The following is a 22,565-nucleotide window of genomic DNA, read 5'->3' as shown; positions in this document are numbered from 1 at the left end:
TCTCAACAGACAGGGGGAATCATACCTCACAGTTAGGCCCCCAATACACTACAGTCACACCCCATTGGCCACTATTACAGCAGTGGAAACCAGATCATTGCAGTGGGGGGTGCCAGAGTGGGGAACCTATTCTCCACCTCTTATATCATAACTCTGCGTCATTGCCAGTTGCACTGTTTACATGATGATTTAAGTTACCAGGATGTTTTTTTTTTCTTTTATGTTCATATCATAAGAACAACATTTATTACTATAATTATTATTGCAAACAAAAGGTAGCTCTTTGGGGAAGATGTTAATTTTAGGCAAAAACAAAATGTTGCAATTAGTTTCAAAAGTGGTGAAAAGTGCAGTTTGCTCTTCTTGACTGATCCAGTACAGTCCAGTCTTGTGCAACATTCTGCTTTCTTGAGAGTCTCCAACATATGTATCCATCTTTTATAGCTGCCATACATCTACACTGTGACTTTAATAGCTTGGTACATTTCTGTAGAGCGCTCGGCCTCCCTCCAGCTACAGTAAACACAAACATGCCGCTGTGGTCAATATTTTCTAGCCTACAACCCCCTGTCCTCCAATGTGTTTACACATTGTGCCACACAGTCAGTTGGCAGCTTCTCAGCATTGTTTGGTGATTGGCTGAGGGCTAAGTGGTGGTGACGGATTGTGATGTTGATGTATTTACCTCCCCTGTGCTGACAGGAAGCTATTCCTACGTCCTGATTGACTGTGTCTCTTCTCAGCAGTCTGTGTTGCTTTGTTTAACCAGGTCAAACTGGGGAGGGTTTGCTTACTCGCTCAATGAAATGTCCATGAAGATGAGAAGAAGACCTTCCCTACTCTTGCCTGACATTGGCTCCTTGGCAAGATGAGGAGCTCACTGTTGAACTACAACAAATGGAAATAGAAGCATCTGCCTTTGGGGCAAACTTTGATGTACAGACGTACTCCATGCAGGGTGAACATTTCATTTCATATCATCACAGTTAGACATTCAAATAATAGATATAAAGTTTGATGTCACCATGATTTTGTTTAATGGAGAGCAGAAACTGTGTGACAACTTTTTTGGTGTCTACAGTATTTTGAATAGCCCCTGATCTCAAAACGGAATAAATATATATATATAAAAAAAAAAGATCTAAACCAATCATGCACTAACTCCACCCTGCTGAAATATTATAAGCAAAACATATTGTTTACTCAAAATTGCAATCAGGTTTTGTTTATATTGCTCTGTATTTCATACAAGCACCATCTGGTTCCCACGACTCACATTATGCATAAATAGTGTAACAGACAGATGGGACACCGGGAGATCTACCAGGTGAATAGATACAGATAGATAGTTCTCCCAGCTTTTCACAGCTGAAAAGTAACCCTTGTCATAAACTAAAGAATGGAGCTTTTTTCCTAATTAACAAAGTGATAGATGCATATAGTTTATCATAGAACTCATGTTGTTCAAGCCAGTTCATGCAAATGACAAGCGCATCATAATAATTTGGCTGAAACAAAAACAAATCTGTCAACACTGATGGACACCAGCCAATATAGCTGTAAATGGACAATTTTTTATTCATTTATACGAGTTCCTGCTTTTCTCCTGTCCCTCATTGTATCAACCTAATTTATGTGTTCGTGTGTGTGAAATATCTAGTTTTATTGCTGAGCTTAGTTTAAAAAACCCAACCAAGGACTTGGCTTCTATAGCTTTTGTCTCAACGACCTCTGCACAAAGCAAACGTGACATTGTTTCAACCTGCAACATTATTGCATTATTAAGTTCACTTATTAGAAACTTGAAATAAGTGAAGCTCAGTGGGGCTTAGTCTCTAATTTGCCCAACAGATAGGAAAAACACTTTGTGACTTATTATAAACTATGAAATCAAACATAAAAAGTTTGTTCTGAACTATATCAAATGGTGCAGTTTGAAAAGGTTTTCTTAAAGCTATGTTGATATAAAAGTTTGAAATGCAAGCATCCACTCCATGTAAACAAACCACTGAGCTGAATGTCAAAAACCACTTGGGAGCCTGAGTCATGGGATTGACCTACATTAGGCTGGTCATAGGTGAACACATGTATAAACAAGTATGTCAGAATCAAACAAGCATAGAATCTCTGTGAAGTTGTTTAGGTGAAAATATATGAGTGAATCTGCTGCTAAAAAAAGAAAATGAGCAAGACAACCGTCAGGAATGAATATCAGGGATCAAGCATTGAGTGTCATAAGCTCAGTATTCAGACATGGCTTTTTCTAGATTGGAAAGTTTAGTTTCAACCTATGTTTTTTTTATCTGCAGACTATACTCAACAAATCTGAATCTAAATGTGTATTAATACATCAAATTTTTTCAGACTTCCGCATCCCAAACAGTTCATCCATGGAGTCATGATTGTTGACCCGTTTTCAGTCACTGCAGCTGTTTCTGTAGGTCAGCAAATGCAGGTGGTTGTTGGCAGCCGTTCACAAATTTTGCTTACAATTTACATTAACCATCAATGTGAGAAAACCCGTGTAGATTTTGTTGTTTGGTTTCATGACATTACAATGAAGCCTTTAAAATATTGATGCAGTATCCCAATGAGAATACTTATGTTTTTCACTTAGCATGTATGAAGAACTGCAGGCTTGCAGGTAAGGGAATATATAACTTTCCTTGAACCTAAAAAGGGGGGTGGGGGGAATAAAATCAAGCAACAAAAAAGTTACCTGAAGACCTTGAACTAAGCACTGAGGGAGGTAATGAGTGACTCTGTGCTGATTAGGAAACTAGAACCTGGTGTGAGGGAAGACCAGACAGCAGCACCAACAGAGACAAACCATGAAACATGACAAGATCAAAATCCAGCATGAATCGAAAATGTAAGTGAGAACACCAACATAACTACATTTAACACAGATCCACTCAAAATCTAAGGGTCCTGGAAATGTCTCTTTTTAAATCTTGTGTTTTTAATATATTCCTAACGTCCAGCTTTGAAAGACAAAATGTATTCGCAGGACAGCTTTATTCTGGCTGCTGTTAATTGATCTGTGAAAACATGTTCTGGGAACTTTTCACCTGGATCAGGTTTGACAGCCTAACATCTTACAACACAAAACCCAAACTGAGAAATCTTCGTGCAAATGCAATTTGAAGACTCAAATATACAAAGCAAAACAATTAATTTCACATTATTATTATTATTATTATGTATTTAATCTTGTGAAGTTCTGCATTTGAACAGCTAAAACGCACACACGCGCCATTGCCTTGTCAGCTAACCCCCTCTAGTGCCGAGCATCTTGCACAGATGCGCGCAGTCCCCCAGCGTTGCCCCCGCTTCAGCTGCTGTTCCGCTGCATCCCCGTCATTCCTCTCTCCTCCATCCTCTCCTCCCCGCTGCAGCGGACCGAGCCGGAGCTGACACTTCACGGCACGCGCTGCCGTGCCAAATACACGGACCGTGAAGCCTGTCACGACTCGACGCGCCACGGAGACGCGCGAGATCGCCTTTTTGTTGTCGTTTTAATTTCGAAAAAAGCCACTTGACTGGGGCTGAAAGTCCGATCAGACTCCACAAAGTTGTGAGGATCTAAGCGTCTCTGACCTTGGCAGGAAATTTGAGTTCACTTTAGATTTTTCTGAGGGACTTTTCTCTGAAATCGTTCCAGATTCTGCGCCGGAGCTGCAGCCGCAGCCAGCAGGTGAAGGATGGTGAAGCCTCTCCTGTGCCGCCGCACGGCCATTCGCTCCTCACGGGATCACTTCTAAGAACCAGAGGCAGCGGATCTGGGCTTCGACGGGATCCGGACGTGTTTACCTTTTGAGCTCGCCACGTACAACCGCAGATAAATGTTGCAGCAGACATGAGTTTGGGAAACAGATTTAACCTTCTTTCACTCTTTCTTGGATTTGCCTTCACTCGCCTCAGTCACTGCAATCAAGGTAAGACTGCTTCACAGAGGCGCGCGCAGTCCATTCTGACCTGACTTCTTTTTAGGCATTTGGTAAATTAATTCTTACAGTTCTCACCTATTTTCCCCAATAACACTTTAAAGGAGTTTTACCATGGACAACTGAGAGTGTTCAAATCAAGCTATAAGGAGTTTTTCCTAAAATCCAGAGTGTTTAAATAAAAAGTCACGGCAAAGTCCCTCAACGCATACAGCCGTGCAGCTGTTTGATTTAAGGATATGTTATCATATTGCTTTGGAGGTGAGATTTTCATAAGAGGTTAAGAAGTTGTAAGTGTTGCAAAATCTTTGTAGGAAAAAAGAGAATATGCCCAGCTGTTTTTAAACTGATTCTGTTTCAAGTTGATGATCTAATTGCACCGAAATGCACTTGATCCATAATCAGATACGGATATGATTAGACTCTGAATTGATTGCTTCAGTTCAGACAGAGAGAGGGAACTTTCCCAGAAGTCAGTTGCTAAAATAACATCCCTGCAGCTTTTCTTTTTAAACTGTTTCACATTACTCAGACAGACATGAAGGCAGCAAAAAGACCGACTCATTAAGTGAGTGACAAAGCGAGACTGGATGTGTGAGAACAAACTTTGTTTCATCTCAACCTCCCAACAAATTAAAATAAGTAAATATCTAATAATTAATTCACTGTAAAGCAATAAATTTTGATTTTGTCTTCTACATTTTAGTTTTGGTTTTCAGTAAGTTTGCTGCCCACCTGTCCTTTTGTTCTTTCTGGTGACTATGTATATGTGTGTGTGTGTGTGTGTTCCTCTGTCTCTCTATGGGCACACCTACACACACAGCATCGGTGAGGTTTAAAATAGTCCTATTGATTGTGTAGGGAGCACAGTGGGATCTGCCCCCCAGGTTATATTTTATTGTTCTCTCTGTTCAATAAGAGCGATGCTACTCCCTGTTCTCCTGGACAGCTGATACATAACAGCCTCACGGTGTGTTTTTCTGTGCCACAGATTGAATGATTGAACTCATGTCTGCTTTCAGCTGTAGTTTAGTCCCTCATATTGACTGGTGCGGGACCTCAAGTGGCACAATTGCAGTCACTGTCTACCCTGGGGTGGTGCAGCTCAGAGTGGATATAAAAGAGAATTGCTAAAACATAAATGAGTGACAAATAACAAAGAAAAGCATTTAAATGTAACACCAAGCTGTTATTCTAAGTTATGGTTCAGTGATTTAATTCCTGATTTTTAGTTCCAATTAAGTGTTGAATTTGCATCCCTTTTGAACAACAGCAGCTGTCCCTTTGAAAAACCTTTTGCTCCGTTCTAAAATGTAGTCCATAACTATTTAAAAGAAATAAACTTGAATGCATGTCTTTTGCTGCTTTGCTACAACATAAATTGTGTTAAGTGTGTGGGCTGGGGACGCCCCCAAACCCCAGCTTACAGCGGTGCAGATCAGTGTTTTTGATCCATGCTTTTCAACAAACCAAACTCAAGAGATTTGGGGTTTCTCTGACAAAATGGTCACAATGCTGGCTGTTACAAGAAGAATAAAAAACAATTACTTTTTGCTTCTTGCCTGTGTGCCTCCTCGCACAATAACATATCCCTCACATGAGCCCAACTGGGGGTGCAGACAGTTATTAACAAAGCTCTACTCTGTCACTGTTGAACAAGCCAGTGTTCCCCTTTAATAGATCTCCCAATAAAATATTTAACTTTACTCAGTTTTACATGAAAAAATGGAAAAGCCATTTGCAGTGACATTTATTGTGTATATTATGTGAAATCCATTTATTTCAAACTATTTGAAAAGTATTTGTTTAGCATAAAAGCAAATTAAAAAGTTCAATTTAGTTGAGGATTTTGTTCCACCCCATTAAAATTGCTTAAAGGTTTTTTTTTTTTTTTTATGATGGAGATTAAGGCATTAAAAATCATGATAGGATTCTGCTTTTTAGAGAAAAGGACAACATTCAAATATATTGTAAAAAAGTGCCTTTTTTATTTGCTGGTCCTATTCACGTCACTAAAGCACCAGTTGATCTTTGTGAGTTTAAAACCATTCGGCAAAACCCGTCAAAAGACTGTTTGCTTTGTTTTTACCATCATATACTTGCTGTTTCCATTGATCTAGCAGTGAAACATGGAAAATAATTATTTACCTCTCTGCATTGATTTGTGTGGGTGGCTGATTAAAGCTTTTGCTCATGCAGAGAACAGCTATCGCTCGGACCAGATGAAGGAGATATTTACCATTAGCATGCAGGAGTCAAAGAACATCAATCAAACAAATCCAGATTAGTGACAAAGTGTTAGGTCTGCACCTTTTATTCTGTGTGTGCAGATTTGTGGATCCAGTATATTTTTTATCATAATGATGTCAGTTTAAGGAGATGTATGTTTCATTTTAGATCAGAGCGGCAAAAACATGACTTCTTCCAAGATTTTCTTTGATCATCCTAACATAAAGGTTTGAGTTGAATTCACAAAATTTGAACAGTACTCAGCTTTATAACTGTCACACTCTCTTGTACAATAAACAGAGAGAAGCTGATGTGTATCCTCATGCAGCTTCAGTGTTTCATAATCATCTTTTTTAGTCTAAGAAATACTGAGCCACTATTTTTTCTTTTCTTTACGGGCTTTTCTGTGTAGGTTGGGAGTAGCTGGTGCCTATCTCCAGCAGTCATTAGGTGGCATGCGGGGGACACCCTGAGCAGATTGTCAGTCCATCACAGGGCCACATGGAGATAAACGAGACAAACATCCATTCACGCTCTCACTCACACCTAGGTCAATTTAAAGTTACCAATTAACCTAACATGCATGTTTTTGATCTGTGGGAGGAAGCTGTAGCATCAGGAGAAAACATAAACATCCGTTGGGAGAATTTAAAAACTCCACACAAAGCCTGCAGCCAGGTTATGAACCTTCATCCTTCTTGTTGCGAGGGGACAGCTTTAACCCATGCTGCTCTGTGATTTTCATAAATATGGGGACATTAGCATAAATGTTTGCAACAGAAGTTAGCTTCTTCTGTGAACACTTTTCACTTTTAACCCTAATCCCCCCACTCTAACCCTCAAGTCTACAAACAATCATCTTTCTTTAACCTTGAAAACAACAAATAAAAGAAAAACCTAACTCAAGCATTCCACATTTGCTCTAAGTTGGGTATGAGCATGAGTGGTTGTGTTGCTTTTATAAAAGGTTTTCTGGTGCAAATAACAAAACTGGCATTTAAAGCTTTTTCCTGTCCTGCATTTGAACTGTGTGGGTAGTTTTAGGCCCACTCTAAGCTGTGATATCAGTGCAGGTGTTCTGCATTTGATTAGTGATGTAAAATCATCTGGGCTGCAGCTAGTCAAATTAAAATTAAGTTTTATGACACTTGAACGATTATTGTTGACCCTGATTGAAAATGTCAGATGGGCATGAGGAGAATTTATGAGGACAAGAAAATCCCGTCACGCAGAGGCTGTTACTGCACTTGCACAAAAGCAATTTTAGGCAACTTGTGCAACATTTCTGATAGATTTTAAGAAGTGCCTCTTACAGTAGTTCATCAAAAGGGTTTTTTATGTGTCTGCTTCACGCAGGCTATAAAAATGTGGAAAAGCTTATTACTACCGACCGTGGAAAGATCATGTAATTGCCTGTTTTTGTGTGTTTGTTAGCAAAATGTTTCATTAACCAGTGGATGGATTTCAGTGACATTCTCAGAGAGTAATCATTGGATATAAATCTACGACTGATTAACTTTTGGAGGCCATCTGATTTTAAATGTCCACCGCAGCTAATTGACCTTAGCAATCACAAAAATGGCTACAACTCAGTCATTTTTTACAGATATTGAACTACAGTTTGGTGTGGTTAAAGCTGAGCATCAGTTCCATTGGATACTTTGAGCACTAACACATCACATGGGATCTATTTTTAAACTTTTGCATGCAATACAGCAGGAGATATGCATTCTTTTGAGGAATGCTACTTTTTGCTTACCATTGAGTTTGAATCAACTTAGAGGAAGAATAATTACACATATCAAAGAAAATCAAAAAGTGACACTGAAAGCAGTTGATATTCATATTGTTTGATGTGATTTACCAACAGTATGCTCGTATGAAAATATTTAATGAATTAATGTAGGACAGTCAACTTGAACAGTCAGTTCATCGTTTGCTTTGAACATGACAGCATCATGCTCAACAGCTGCAGTGTTTGACTGCTGACTCATAGCTATAAATTTCCTGTCACAAATTATTGTTTGAACACACTTTAAGTCATAATCAGATCAACTACAGTCTCAGATTTGCTTTACTGCCATATATTAAGTTGTTTGGTCTCGGATCATAGACTGATTACAAAAAGAGTGTGTTGAAAATCATGTCATGCCTGTCAGGTTGCCTCTGTTATGGATAGTTTTCCATTTCACAGCATATCATCTTCACATCTGTTGAGAGCCCAGTGCTTTGTTTACACTGCTAAATGACAATGTGCAATCCGTCCTGAAACACTCGCCAAAATCAATTTTCACAAGTGTCTGTTCATCAAGTGTGGTTGTTTGTCTTTTTATAAGATGTGGTGTTTGCTGCTTATCATTATGAGCATGTAGGAAGCTTTCAAATAATAAAACAACAGTGTTAGTATCTGGAAATGTGGCTCACAATGTTGTTTGAACTATTAATATCGAAAAAGCTCTTGAAAGTTGCCTCCTTTTACTTTAAAGAGACAGTGATGTGCACACCTGTAGACAAGCAGCTTCACTGATTTCTGAATAATAAATCACCGTCCTACTTCAGATTTACAAGGAGTAACATTTTAATACACATTCAGGTCTTTTGTTGGGAACTGTACAGCTATTTTAGGGTGTTTGTGTGGCCTGCAAGGGGTGTACACCAGACACAAGATGTCATCATTCTACTGGAGTTCTTTATATTTATGGGTTGGCCAGCTAACGTTCTATTTATATCCAACTAGCAGAAGTCCCTGTGGACCTGCAGCTCCAGGCAGGGGTCTTTGGGTGCTTTGCTGATAGATAACTCTATGGAGAGAAGGAGCGGAAAAAGGAAGAGGATGGATGGATATTTACATGCAGGCAGTTTTAGGGTACACTGTTCAAAAGACCTAAATATAGACATAATGATCAAAAACAGGTGTGTTTATAAAAATGAGTGATTATACACACTGACACTTTTTTGGAAAATTCAAAACTACTTTATGTACCATGAAAAGTTGATAGACATAGTTTTAGAATATTGCTTGCCAGTATACTGCCATTGTATAATGCAGTGTTGTAAAACATTAAGATCACTTACCTTCAGTGCTAGTGTGCATAAACCACTGCTGGTCTTATCATGTAAAAAATTTAATTTTACCCCAAAATATGTTTGTTATTTGAAGCCAAGTAATTTTGTGCCTAAAACAAATAGCAACTAAATGAAAAATGAACAGTAATCAACACAATAACAGTCCCAAAAAGAAAAATAATGCCCCAATGGGGACCTTAAGCAACCTGAAGGAAAGTGTTGCTTCTGAAACTCTCCCAGCCTCAAACGCAGACTTTGGCCATCATACTATAGATGACATTTAAAAATAATGCATTTTATTTATACTCAGAAGTTGGAATGAGTGAGGTCCAAGTCAGAAAAATCCATTGGGACGACCCAAAAGTTGGAGATTTCTGAGAAAGTTGGAGATTAAAAATCCAATATGGCTGACTCCTGCATGAAAAGTTGTGATAGTTTTCAGAAATAAACTTTTGATTTGAACTTTGGCCAGTTGGCATCTCAGTGATCCAGTCACACTCACTCACATTACTTTTCAATCACTATAAGTGGCAATAGCAGCTGTCTGAATGCACAGAATGTAGAGAAATATAGTAGTTAGCTTTGTCACAGAGCAGAACTATTAAATCCTACTAGTTTTCCAAGTTGCAACTAAAAGTACACAGTAAAGTTGCGTCTGACGTCATTCCAAGATTTGATTCTGATTTCTGAGGTAAATGAAATGCAGCAAGATGAGACAAAGGGCTACAAAGTAGTGGCAATGGAAATTACTATGTCTTTATTGTTCTTATCACTTTAGGTGATAACAACTTACTTAGTTTCCTGGAAGATAGAGAAGGGCACAAGAGTGATGATATGTAAAAATAGCATCTTAATGTTTTTTGGGGGGTTTAGGGTGAAACAGATAAATTTTTGTTTTATTGGGCATCAAATCTGAATTATTTAGTCACACTTATAACTACTGCGATATCAGCTAAAGCAGTGTACACACACCAGATGTTTGATTTCAAGCACAGCCTATGCACTATCACACTTTTGAAAAAAAAAAAAAACAACTTTCCATCAAGATTAGATTAGACACAACAAATGGTAGTTCATATGGCAGGAAAAAAACAGGCTGTTGATCAAATCTTTAGCAACCATATTACATATACTGTACACCAAATGCAGTAGTTCTTCTGAAGGAAGAGAATTGATGTGATCAGTTCACATCTGTGTTGGCCTCATTACACTGGTTTCCTGACCATTTGGGAATTTAGTTTAAAACCGTATAACTTATTTTTAGGAGTCTACATGGTATGGCACTACCTTACCTGTCTGAGTTCCTGTGCCTTTATACTACAGCTGGAGCTTGAAGGTTTTAAAATATCTTGGCTTCTATTGTACAATTTAGTTTATTTATTTGTTTGGTTGTATTTGATTTTGTTATGTTTTATGAAAGCTTTTATTTATGGCCAATTTCCAGATATTGTATAGCACTTTGGTCAGCTATAATTATTTTTAAAAGCAAGCTAATCTTCATATGTGATAGACTGTAGTTCCAGTCATCTCACTGCAGTGAGCATCACAGCAATCTATCAGTAATTAGGCCATTTTTTCCAACAACAGTGCTGCTTACCTGCCCACAGTAGCCAAATGGTATCCATTAACAGCATTTGGTAGTGTCTGCTACTCCTCCAGTCTGGCAGACATAGCACAGACACATCACATCATTGGGCAGAAGAGGACACACAGATATGGAGGAACAAGCAACCAATAGAGGAAATATTAAACTAGCAGTGCAGAGAGAATGGGGTTGGAGGATAAAATGATCAGCACGAAGTCTTTTCTTGCTGCGCTGGACCGGACAGTCAATCAATAGAATAATCTGCTGCAATTTCATATAGATCAATGTCCATTTTCTGCACCTAATCTCACACTGTTATATCACAGCATGAGTCATTAAATGCTCTCAGCTGCTGTTCAGGGGAAAAAAAGAGCTTAGTTTCTGGTTAAATCGTTGCTGTATAAATATAATCTGGTACTTATGATTTGATGTGCTTTGTGTTTTCAATTTGTCTCCTAGAAGGTTATAAAAACTCAACCAAAAAATAAAAGAAGCTCAAAAAGAGCTTCACTTCATAATGAAACTCTGGTTTTCTTGTATAAAAAGTATAATGAAATTTACATAATATCTTGAAGGAATGCATGTCACCCGTCACCTTTATGCCAGAGTTTAAACTCTGGGGACAATGTTAGAACCATTTTGGTCAAACCTTGTAATTAATATACATGATCTCATACAGTATTGCTAGATCTCACAAGATCTGTTGGCACTTATAGAGTGCATTGAGGATGATGCTCAGCTACTACCAACTATCAATATCTTTAAATTTTACAGTGTTGTAGCATTTTTCTGTCTGTTTAAAGTTGATTAGCAGCAATGGGTAACCAGTTGTAGATGTACAAGCAATGTCTATTTTCTAAATGTTTTATTAAAATCTGTCCGGTGGTTCTTGACATATTTTGCTACATTGACAAATGAACACACAAAAACACAGACATGGGGAAAATAAATTCTTTGCTTAGAATGGCGGGCAATAAAATTACAGCAGTTTAACTAGGCAATTAGCCTTTTTTTAAATACAATACAGACAACAATTTATGTAGTGACCTTTGCTTATGTATCAAAATATTTGACTATTTAAATACTGTTTTAAAGTTTACCTATAACAAAATTCAAAGAAAAGACGGAACATATCTTGATATAGAAGTGTACGTCAAAACTGACAAAAAAATAAATTATTAATCAGTTTATTTCCCTTGTTGAACTGTTTTGGGGTTTTTTTCCTATGTATTTTCTTTGTAACTGACCTGTTAAACAAATATCACTGTGATTCCAAAACATTACAGTAAAAGCTCACAAAAAATACATTTCCCGCTTCCTGAAAATCTCCCTCCTAATCCGGATTTTAGATCCCTGTAGCCAGTATGTTATGGAATGCATTCTGTGACTCACCAGGGGTTCTCACTCCATTACCCAGCTCATTGCTTTTACTTCTTGCATATGTCAATGACTTTTTGGTTTGCTTGTGGAGGAAGGAGAGCAGAGCAAAGAGTTAACAAATCCTGTTCATTCACGTAAACTGAGAGTGCATTCACTCATTCACTGGGGGGTAGTGGTGCCTGTCCCAGCAACAAACGAGAAGTGGGTTACACCCTCGACAGGTTACCAGTTCATCACAGGACCAACACAAACACAAGCAAGACAAACAATCATGCACGTCACACTAGAATCTTCATAACCTAATATGCATAAATTAGGACTGTGGGAGGAAACCAAAAAAAAAAAAACAGAAAAAAACCCATGCATGTACAGGGAGAACATGCAAACCCCACACAGAAACAGTTGGGTAAAAATGAGATGACAGGGCTAAACAGAAGGTATTAACTTCCTGATGCATGCTCAATAATCCAGGTAGAAAAATCTAACAAGGTTGAGTCAGGTCCTCTGGATGATTACTTCTTAGATGATACGTTTCGTCTTTTATTCAGCCTGAGGAACTGCAAGCAAACTCGCATAGTGAATCAACCAGTTGGGTGTGACACCCAAAACTAGTTGTTCACATGCAAAAGAGGACCATCAGCCTAATGTCCGATCGTTAGGGCCCTGATGGCCGCTTGCTATTCTCAGAGGGCTGAATGGTACTCGCAATAACATCATTGTAGGAGGGGGATGGTTGGACATAGAGCCCTCCGCCCATGTTTAATGATGGATAGGTTCTCTTCACAAAGATAGTTTCCTTTACTCCTCTTTTACTCATCTCTCAAATCAACATTCCTCTCTATCAAGGATGTGCACATCTTCATCTCTGAAAGTGACCGCTGGCCTACAGATGGGAGTAAACCGCAGAGTACTGTCCTTTTGGCTAGTGGCTGCTTTGTTTCCTCAATGTATAGCTGATCACAGTCCCCCTGGCAGTTAACAGCATACACAATATTACTGTTTGTGCCAGGGGACCGGAAGGTATTAACCTTCTTCAAGCAATATAACATGTAGGCCTACGAGTGTGGATACTGACTGATGTGATTAAATTAAATTTATTTCATGCAGCTTATTTTCTGGTCAGCCACAAAACTTGTGCTAGTTATTATTTTGTTATTTGTGCAAAGATATAAAGCAGTTATGGCAGCAATATTTTGCTTTTTTTTCCTCTGTTCCTATCTATTAGTTGTTCTGTATAACCTTACTGACACAGATGATGTTTGTAGCTTATTTTGTTTTCAGCTCTATTCTCACTGAGATTTATTTAGGATAGGTTGTCTTTTTTAACACTTGAATGGTGTGAAAAACAGTTTAGCTTGGTCCAAAAACAGTGTAATCTTAAAGTGTTGCAGTCATGTTGTCAGAGAGATGGAGAGAAGTTGAAGAGAATTTAGTCATAAATGGCAGATAAGTACATACACAACGGTAACAAAATTAAAGGTCTAACATTCCTTAAAGAGATGCATATTGCCCACCACGTCTTGACAGAGTTTTAAAGATCATCTTGTGTTGGGAAATGATGATGTTGCCATTTTGATCAAATCTAAAAATAATTAGCAATAATGCAAGATGTAATGCTCAGAGTATGTGTTGTGAAGGACTGTCAGCTACTACTACATCAAGTTTTAGCTGAATATGTGTAAAATTGACCAAGTTGTAGCCACTTTGGGTTGGTAAATATTGATTATCTGTGGTAGTCATCTTAAACTGGATTGAATCCAAAAGGTAATCAGTTGTAGATGTGTGTACTGAATGTTTCATTGAAATCTGTCCAGTGGTTAATGAGATATTTTGCTAACAGACAAACAGGGTTGGCTCCAACAGTAAATGCTGGAGTTTTAAACAAAGGTCTCATGCAGCAAAGGGCAATTGATGTGTTGTGGATGAGTCTCAGCTTCAACCACACACACAGGCAAAACATTACCACCCACCTTTGTTTTTTTTTTCTTTGTTTTTGTTGTTGTTATTGTTTTTTGCAGGCTATGACCAGTGAGTAAATATGTGGACAATCTCTGTCAAACAGATTTTATCAGAGGTTATCGCTGCTTTATAAAAGTAAACAGATGAGTATGCTCAATCTCCCTTGCTGCATACATTCACAGACTTTTATGCCTTGACATTGTTATCTGCAAAGGATCATAATCGTGGTATCACAGCTTTGAAGAAGCCTCCTTTGATGCATATTATGTTGTATCAACAGGCTTTCTTCCTGTAATGGCGTTCATGGAGATTTCTTCAGAAGATTCTGTCACTGACAGAGATTTGTGTTGGTAATAATGAGTCCCTGGAGGACAACTAAAGACTTGTGAGTGGACATTCATGACTGACTGACATACAATCCAGTCACTATTCAAGCAGAAAATACATATTGATTTGTCGGAATTGGTATTGATCATCACATCGCAGCTTTTGAGATCTAATTCAATGGCTGTTCAACGAAAAACTTTATTTCTTGCTTCTGATGATTAGTTTCATAAGACAAAAAAGAGTGGTGGTAAACAAGTATTTTGAGTGTAGTAGTGATATTTTTTTGTTTTGTTTTTCTGCTAGCAATCCCTGTCTTGAAAACCTTTTGTTTTCCCCACACCGACTCATGATGCGTGCATCTGCACATAATTAGGACAAACTGTAACTGTATTGTCACACATATGGTGTACTTGGCTCATTTGACAAGGTGACTAGATGGGTCTTATTTAATATTTATGATTTTTTTAAAAGACTTTGTAGTCCATCCATGTCTGCTGTTTATTCCCCAATGTTGTCACAAGTGATGGTAAAAAACATTGCTCCTGGTTTTGTGAATATGCTGGCATATTATAGAGGGTAAATTCAGGATCTGCTCCTTTTTCTCTGTAAATCACTTGTCTCTGGAAAAAAAAAGCTTTCCTCCTGAATTATTAAAATCTATTGTCCTTGAGAGCAAGAAGAAAAATTGACAAGGTTGGCAATATTTTCCACAAAAAAATATATTACTAATATTTTTACCAGTCCTTGTGGTATAAATTTAACTAAGAATGATAAAATGCTTTAGTCAAAATTCATATCACTGCACATCAAAACAAGGCTTGAATTTATCCACATAGTTTATTATACGACAAGACTCTTGAATAATATTTGGGTATAATCAAACACACGCGACATGGCCACGGCTGAAGACAGATATATTGTGGGGCCGAAATGATTGTATGACATGAAAAGTCTCAGTCAGAAGCAGCACAAGAACATTTTGTTTGGAAGACAGAAATATGATTTCAATCAGTCATTCCTAAAATATGCTACAAATCGCAAAGATTTTGCTCCCATTGAATGTGCTTCCAGACTCACTATCTACGAACCCTGATCTGTTAAATAAAAATGTCTAAATCAACTTGTTTATCACTGATATCACACTGATAGTGTGAAAATGTGTCTATTGTTGTGTTGTCAGATTGCTCGCGGTGTAATTTTCACCTTTTTTTTGTTTGTTTCAGTTGTGTTGCTGGATACAACGTCTGTGCTTGGAGAGCTGGGATGGAAGACGTATCCTATAAATGGGGTAAGAAGGGCAGCTCCGTTTGTATTTGGTTTTACTGTACAGAGTATCTGGTTCAAACTGAACGGCCACTGCAACATTAATGAGATCAATTATAGTGATGTGAACAGGTCAGAAGCAGAAATAATGACCTGTTTCAAATCCAGAGTTATTTTTTTCGTCCAGATTCTTCTTTTCACATGGGAAATGATGCAATTTGGAGGCAGATAATGAGTTCATGTCTCGGAGGAAGTTTTCAATTTGTTGTTCATTCAATTCCCTCCATGAATTCTTGTCATTTCTTTTACTTTAAAGCCATTTTTCCATTCAGTCTTGAATGTGCAGACCATTCTTAGAAAACAATTTTCCATCAGTTTTACAACGTTTAAATATTATTTAAACATTTTAGAGACGTCAAGGAGATGATTTTTCCATATTTAAAGTAATTTGTCACTGTTAAACCCCTCCATATCATATCATCATAGTACAACATAAAAAACATACTGTAAATCTTACATCTCAATTTGTTTCTGTTCATTTTATTTTCTGTAAAGATTAACAGACATACTAGAAAAACAATATATTATTTATTTGTTTGCTTGTTCTTTTGTTCGGTTTGTTTTCTTTTCTAGTCAGCTGCATTTTCTTTTGGAAATATGAACCTCTGGCTGTACAACGATGTAAAAGCTGAAAATCAAAACTTTGGAAACAACAGCAAGTGTCAAACAAAAGATGAACTAATGTCATAAAATATAGATATACTGAAATATAGATGTACTGACAACAATATGTATAAAATCCTCTGATCAAAACTTTGTTTCTTATGATATAATGTAAATTTTAGTACCTTAACCTATTGATAATGGGTATATTCTCCCTTTTTAGTAAATATTTGAGGTAATCATGTAAAATATATTTTTATAAAACATTATTTCCTGCCACGGAAAGGCAAAAGGCAGGGAAATATGTTTATATGTTTATACTTGTGTTTGTGATTTCCTGTCTGCTAGCAAAATATCTTATGCAACACTGGACAGAATGAAAGTTTCAGAAAGTAATCATTGACTAAACAAATAAAACGGATTCATTTTTAATCACAATCAAAACTGCTGCCACAGCTAAAATGACTATATGTCAGGCAATTTCACAGATATTGAGTCACAATTTGAGATGGTAGTAGCTGAGAGTCATCCCCAACACTCTTTAATTGCTATCAGTTCTGGTGAATATTCTCATGATGTAGCATGAGCTCTTACATAACATTATTTTAAAGATTTAAAATAAATTTCTATAATTTTTTAATTTCAACATAAGAATGATTTTAGTTTAAATTTCCAGGATGAAACATGGCAGGCGATATGCATTTCTTCAAGGAATCCTAAACTTAATAATAATAATAATAATATAAAAACAAAGACATTTTTAAGAAGAAAATGTGTCAATGAGAGGGCTGGAAATATTAGGGAAAAAAGAAAAGCAAGACCATTATACACTTCTATCTTATAGTAATTTGACACAGCTTTCACATCTCTCACACTTGTCTTTGAGTTTTGACTTTAAACAATCCTCTGTGGAAAGATTCCTTCTCACAACCTTCTCTGTCTCTCCATCTCTCCCCGCTTGGCCCTCGGTGGCCCATATCAGGGTTTTAGATGTGATTACATCATGTAGGTCGTGGTGACAGCCGCCCACAGCGTTGAGGAAAAAGGGGGAGAGGGAGGCTACTGCCTCCATGATTAAGCTGTCAGTCCTCTCCTTTCCTCACTCATCCTCTATCCTTACATTAATATTTAAGCCATCGAGGTGAAAGGGCCTGAGGGAAGGTGTGCAGATCTGGGAAGGTAAAATAGTTCAAATCCCCTTCACTAACTGGGAGCCAGTAGGAGCAAGTCAATCTCCACCATATTAGACACAGCCTGGTATCAGGCCAGTACAGCAGCACATCGTGTAGCTGCCTATCAGAAACAGTTCAGTTGTTCTTGTTTTGGACATTAACAGCTGTCAGTCAGTCCTGTCCAGAGCACATTAAAATACATAAATAAATCATGTGCTGCAACTTTTTCCAAAATTGTTAACAGGTTATAATGTTGCCAGGCATATGCAGTAGGTGGTCATATAATGTGAAATTGAAGGTGAAGTGGAGGAGTATATTTATGGATGAGTTTTATCAAAAACCTGTAACTCTTCACTGGTGGAAAGTAATTGGTTTTGAAGGAGTGCAACTGTGGTGGCCTAACTGAAATGTACCCCACTGAGAAATTTGGTCATACCATTTTTGGGAAATTGTCACTATAAAAAAATACAGATTTATCACCACATGTGGTCGAAAGGCCAAGGCGGGCAATAATGTCTTTTGCCTATGTCTATGTGTGTTTGTGTGTATGTGTCTGCTGGCACGTGTGTGTGCGTGTGTTTGTTACTAATGAACCACTGATTTTGGTGAACTTTCAGAAAGTAATTATTAAGTTGACATCTAGAACTGATTAGCTATTGGAGCCAACTCAATTCAATGTGGCCACCATAGCTAACAGACCTAACAATACACAAAATGGTTATTTCTATAAGAACTTAGTGTGGTTGTAGCTGAGAGTCACTTACAACAAATTCTGAGTGTGACATCTCACAATATCGCATGAGGTTGCACATGCTTTTATTTCCAAAGTTTGACCAAAATGGCTACATCTCCATTTCTCACTATCAGATAATCTTAGTCTAAAACTCTGGCATGAAACGCAGTGGGTGACATGCATTCTTTTAAGGATATATTGGTCTATAATTTTTTTTTTGAATGCTAACTGAAGCAACCAAATTAAGCCATTTTTCTTTGTTATTTCATTAAGCTGTAATGTAACAATATTATCAACATCTTTATATCAATGACTATCAGTAATGTTGACCCACTTTGAAATATGGGGTACATCTTGTCTTTAGTCTTGTGAGGGATTGTTAACTTGTTCAGGGTATTCCCCCCTCCACCACCGCCCTACCTGATGACAGCTGAGATGTTTCAGCAATTATGCAACTCTTAACAGGATGTGGTTTTGAAAAAAAGGTTGAAAATGGATGAACTGATTTTCCTTGCTGTGCTTTATTTTTGACACTAGCAGTGCACAGTAAAGTAGGTGAGAAAGCTTTTGTGAGTTTAATTAAAATACTGGACTCTAAAGTCCTCACTGTGGGCATACTTATCCGTAATTATCACCATTGTCTAGGAATGCTTTTAATTAAAGTGAAAATTGCACTGGAAAGATTCAGACTCTTCAGTTAATTAATTGTGCTTAGTATCCCACCATTCTTGGATTCGATTTCCCTGTTGGTCGACATCTTAGACATCATCTGAAAATGGTAAAGCCGTGAGCAGATGTTTACTCTCTGCAAACATGATCATATGTCTTGGTCATGGCTATATTCAGTGCCAAGGTGCCCTATGATTATTTTATACCTGCTCTGCTCAGATTTTAAATAGACCTATTTCAACTAGCCGCAAGGGAAAACATACATGGAGGGCTTGTTTGTAATAATTTGAATGTGGGAATTTTCTCACAGTTGGTAAACACATTCACCCTCAAAGGTTGGAGTCATTAGATTTGTGCATATTGAACAGAAATCTCACTCAAGGGCATACAGAACTTTTTTTCAATATGTCTTGACAAATGTTTGGTTGAAAAAGAAAAGGGTTGCTGATTTGTCAATGGCAAATCTGTCAAAAGATTTTTATGTGGCGAATATCTCTGTTTGTTTTTGGTTTCCATGTTCACCACTTCTGAATGGAGAGAAAGAACAAGATGTCAAATGGGATGAGTGAAAGTAAGACAAAGAAAAACGAAAGGAAAAAAGAGCTGATTTGGTGCCTGCATGCAGCCACAATAAGCTCCACTCAGAATGGGCAGACTCCATGCTGAAATATGCATGAGTCCTTTTCCAGTGGTGGGTGGTGGTGTGGGAAGAGGAGTGAAGCAGTGAGTGGAGCAGCTTATTTATGAAATTACATAAAACAGCTTTAAGGGATTAAGAATGCCTAATGTTGCCTTTTGTTTTCTCTCATTGATATTATAATGCAGAATGGAGGAAAAAAAGACAGGTTAGAAAACTGAAAATGGTACTCGTCCATCATAAAAAGGAGAGTAATCCCATTTCCATCTATTGTCAGAGACTGTGTGCGAGAATATTTTGGAGATATTTGCGTTTGAAGAAAATGCACTTGCTAGTGGTGCTAAAAGAAACTGCATGTAGGATGTTAAAATAACAGGACTGAAAACAAGGTACGTACTTTATTTTTCTTTTGCTTTTGGTTCTTAACACCAAGTAGTTCCATTGGCAAAACAAAATCAGAAAGTGTTAAAAGATTTATGGTATTATGTTCAGCATGTCACCAATTGAATCAACAAAATGAGGCTCAATAATATGATGGTCAGTTTGTAAGCAATAATGTATTTTAGCCTTTAATGACATATAAAATCCTTTGAAATTTAGGGCGTGTTAAAATGTCATAACATGTATGAAGACAGTGATTACTGTATACGAGGAACACAGAGTTGGTTGTTTACTGCTGCTGGAACACTGCTGAACACAAATCCAGTTCTTTTCAAAAGTGGAACTCTAAGCAAGAGACTTGTCCCTCTCAGTGTGTGTGTGAGGCAGGGGATGAGGGGGTGTTGTTCATGTGGGGACATGTTTATGAAGCTGGGAACAATTCCACAGTGTACAAAAAGTAAGTTGTAGCATTGCAAACCATCATTTAAACTGAATTTATTAAGATTTATTTGCCAGCCTCCTCCAGACACAGTATCTTTCCATGAAAGTTGTTGAGAAGAGTCTCCAACTCTTATGAGGATACCATATGTTTACATTGAAAACAAAACACCAATGTGCACACAGACTGTGACTTTGTAATGATGGACCAAAACAACAACAACAACCATATATATATATATATATATATATATATATATATATATATATATATATATATATATAATAATGTGATTGTAGCACAGATACAGATAGTACTTGATCAAAGTATTGGTTTATAATTTGTTGTACAAGTATTTTGATTTTATGTCACTTGAAGAAATGTAAAACCTATGAAAAACTATCCATTGTAGAGAATGTCTTTTGGGGACTTGTCAGTTATATATACTTCTTTAAGTAGCAGAACAACACTAGATTTATCTAATAAGTGTCAGAGCTAGTCATGCTTATTGGAATCTGATTTATATTATACGTTAGAGCTGCCACATAGTGTGTAATTGTACTATTTTTCTCCAATGAAATGTTCCTGCTGTGTCCTTGTTTGACACTGCACACATCAATCAAAATACTTTCCTCAACATTTTTCTGTTTCATTTTTGTGAAATGCATTTGGGACAAGTAAGCCTGGACATTTATAGTGTGTTCAAATTATTCTCCAAAGTCTGAATGCCCACGTTATGAAAAAAAAAACTACTAAAACACCTTATGCATTCAGAATTTCTCACCAGCCCTGACCTAAAAATCCAATTTGTCTGCCTTGCATGTGAGAAGTGATGGTAGATGCAGTAATAGACTTTCTGTTTTTACTTCTGTCAGTTTTTATCTCTGTCAATCAGTCTCACACACAGTATTGTACTACCTTTACAAGGAAATATGATGCTAAAATGTTTAAATGCAAAGAATTCAGGGAAATACTTCATTTGCTTGTATTGGTAATAATAGTATGTTTGGTTACGGAGCACAGCAATAAAGAAATCCTGCCTCACATCTGGTGCATAGTTTGCTGGTTGTGATGTCATTTCCAGATCTGAGTTTCGACTTTGAGGTAAATGAACAAAACATTAGGCTTTTCATTAGCAGTAGAATGGATGGCACATCAGTGCAGAAGGTAGAATGAATGCTGTGGTTGATTGGCAGTCCGATTGCCCACAGTTATGGGTTTGTGGCTGTTTGGATTTCTGTCTCTACATGGATCTATGATGGACTAGCAACCTGTCCAGTTACCCACCTTCTGCCCATATAGGCAGCAGCTCCCCTGAGACCATGAACAGGATAAAGCTGGTATAGAATATGGATGAATAGATTTGCAGGAGAAGGGGTTAGAAATAGATTTGAGGAGAGAAAGTGGAAATTCAGACAGAAAGATATAAAACCATGTAATCGGATGTAACTTCTGGGAATAAAAGTAAAAACCCAGACATCAAAAACACAGGCTTAAACATTCCTGCAGGCATCATACACCATATCAACCCTCCTTACTTTCCCCCAATCCTAATCCCTAATCTTTTTTATTATTATTACAACATTTAACTACAGTAATTGATTGCAGTTACTTGACCTAAGGCTTATCTCAAAGCACTTTTTCCATCCCTAATACTATTAGCCTCAAGCGTAATGCTGAACAACAGGGAGGAGAAGAGGGAAGAAAATCTGTATGTCAGTGTCCTTCATAGCACAGATAAACTTCTTTAATGTGAGCTGCTGAATGGTGGCTAGCAGCTCTGTGGAAAAAAGAGATAAAAAAGAGAATAATCCAGAATCATTCCACCTCTCCCCACAGAGACTCTAATATAAAAAAGGTATGATGATTTAGCACTCTGGTGTTCATCTCAGGGACCTCTGCTGTAACTGGGCTTAAGCAGTGCTGGGGGATCCCTTAATTGGCTTGTTTCTTGTCAGGGACACACTGAGGCCGAAATCTAATGCGCTCCCACTCGGCATCTTGCTGACAGCGGAACATATCCTGACAGCTTTTTGGGCTAACCCTCACCGTGTGATGAATACAGTGAGGTGAGTTAGAGGAAGAGTGGGAGGGAGGTACAGGATGGATGCAAAT

General features: G+C 37.6%; 1 protein-coding gene across 2 annotated transcripts in view; it reads left to right on the top strand.

The window, feature by feature from the left end:
• Positions 1 to 2,796: 2,796 nt before the first annotated feature.
• Positions 2,797 to 22,565, top strand: part of epha6 (eph receptor A6) — a 153,811-nt gene continuing 134,042 nt past the window's right edge. The window contains exons 1-3 of one of the 2 annotated variants that reach the window (XM_025007567.2): positions 2,797 to 2,872; positions 3,665 to 3,938; positions 15,717 to 15,781. In XM_025007567.2, the coding sequence (XP_024863335.1) occupies positions 3,860 to 3,938; positions 15,717 to 15,781 (144 nt within the window). In that variant the 5' untranslated portion in view covers positions 2,797 to 2,872; positions 3,665 to 3,859. Of the gene's footprint in view, positions 2,873 to 3,338; positions 3,939 to 15,716; positions 15,782 to 22,565 lie in introns of those variants that run through there. The other variant, XM_017423868.3, reaches the window with a different exon arrangement.

This window comes from Kryptolebias marmoratus, linkage group LG6 (assembly GCF_001649575.2).
Source record: "Kryptolebias marmoratus isolate JLee-2015 linkage group LG6, ASM164957v2, whole genome shotgun sequence".
Classification (NCBI taxonomy): Eukaryota; Metazoa; Chordata; class Actinopteri; order Cyprinodontiformes; family Rivulidae; genus Kryptolebias; species Kryptolebias marmoratus.
The sequence above is the reverse complement of the archived record's forward strand: the minus strand, read 5'-3'. Positions and strand labels throughout refer to the sequence as shown.